This window comes from Triticum dicoccoides, unplaced genomic scaffold, assembly GCF_002162155.2.
Source record: "Triticum dicoccoides isolate Atlit2015 ecotype Zavitan unplaced genomic scaffold, WEW_v2.0 scaffold3979, whole genome shotgun sequence".
Taxonomy (NCBI): Eukaryota; Viridiplantae; Streptophyta; class Magnoliopsida; order Poales; family Poaceae; genus Triticum; species Triticum dicoccoides.
Window position 1 is genome coordinate 1 of NW_021269218.1, and position 1,327 is coordinate 1,327.

Consider the following 1,327-nt stretch of genomic DNA (forward strand, 5'->3'; position numbering starts at 1 on the left):
AGGGGTCGGCTGGGAGGCGGTCAGCGAAGGACGAGCAGTGAGAGATCCCGACGGTGTGCGCGCCTGAGAGGGTGACCATGTCGTCGAGGTCGAGCCCCTTGGCTTTGAACATTGCCTCCAGCACCGTGACGTTGGCGAAGGGAGGGGGCAGGTCGCGGAGGGTCTCGTTGGCGAAAGACACACGCCCGTCGTACCGGCCAGCCGGCATTTTGATGTCTACCACGCCGTTGCTGAGGAAGAAGCTGGCGTCGCGTCCAGCGAAAGCGACGATGTCAGCGCACGAGACAACCCCACCGCACTCCTTCTCAAGCTTCGCCTTTGCGGCGTCGATCACCTCGAAGCCGCGGAGGCTGGGGAAGTTTGGAATGCCAAGCTTCTCCGGCTCCGGGTTGGCCGTCGTCGCGTCTAGGAGAACCGAGGCATCGCAACCCTATAACAAAAAGGACCTCTCGCCCGTTAGGACCTCACAAACACATATATCTTATACTGCACACGTATGGGCGTAGCATGAATTTTACCATAAGCTGGCACGTACCCTGACGAAACAGTCGTGGAAGAAGAGCCGGATGAGACCGGCACCGATGCCGCGATTGTTGTCTGTGGCGTTCTTTACGGCCTCCCTCACAATTGCCTCCGCATTAGGGCAGGAATAGCTGTAGTAGTTCAGGGTGAGCGCCGGTGCCGTAGGTGGTGTCGGGCTTGGGATGGGCGGCATTGGGTTGGGATACCCATAGCTCGCTTGACATGTATGCACCATACAACCGAGCAATGCTACCACAACCAAGGCAGCAAGCTTATCATTATCCATGGTTGCAATCAGCTCTACAGCTAGCTAGAGCCTAGAGGCCGGCTTATATCTGGAGAGAGGACGAAGATGGATGCATGGGTGAAGGAAACTTGGTGTTGTGCAGGTCTATTTATAGCTGGATAGCTTAATCAAAGCTGATGAGCCTGTGTCCTCGACGAGCCAACCACCATGAGATGGATATTATGCATGCATGGAATTTTGATTAATCCTTTGGGCATGCATGTTAAGCTGTGGCGTTTAAGTCAACAGGGAACATGCATGGCGAGCATAACCTCACTGGTCACAGCTCGCACAGTTGACATTCCGTGCCCATTTCCCCGTTGATGTGGGTGTCGGGTGGCATCAAGTAGTTACGATAGGTTTTGATAATTGTTTCGTGTGCCTCATCCAAGGGAAGGATGCAATTCTGTTCTTTTGCTGGGGACAGAGACCGAGGGTAATGTCCTGCTTCTCTTGCGTGGTTCAGGAAATTGGTTTTCTGGTCGTTGGGTTAAATTTTTTGCCCCCGAATATAGTTGA

General features: G+C 54.0%; 1 protein-coding gene across 1 annotated transcript; it reads right to left on the reverse strand.

Annotated features, from left to right (window-relative positions):
• Positions 1-4: 4 nt before the first annotated feature.
• Positions 5-871, reverse strand: LOC119346110 (peroxidase 2-like; the record flags this gene model as incomplete). Its single annotated transcript, XM_037615814.1, has 2 exons — positions 536-871; positions 5-430 (listed from the first exon to the last, which is right to left on the reverse strand). Coding segments are annotated over exons 1-2 (699 nt in total), but the record flags the coding sequence as incomplete, so codon positions are not given.
• Positions 872-1,327: the final 456 nt, after the last annotated feature.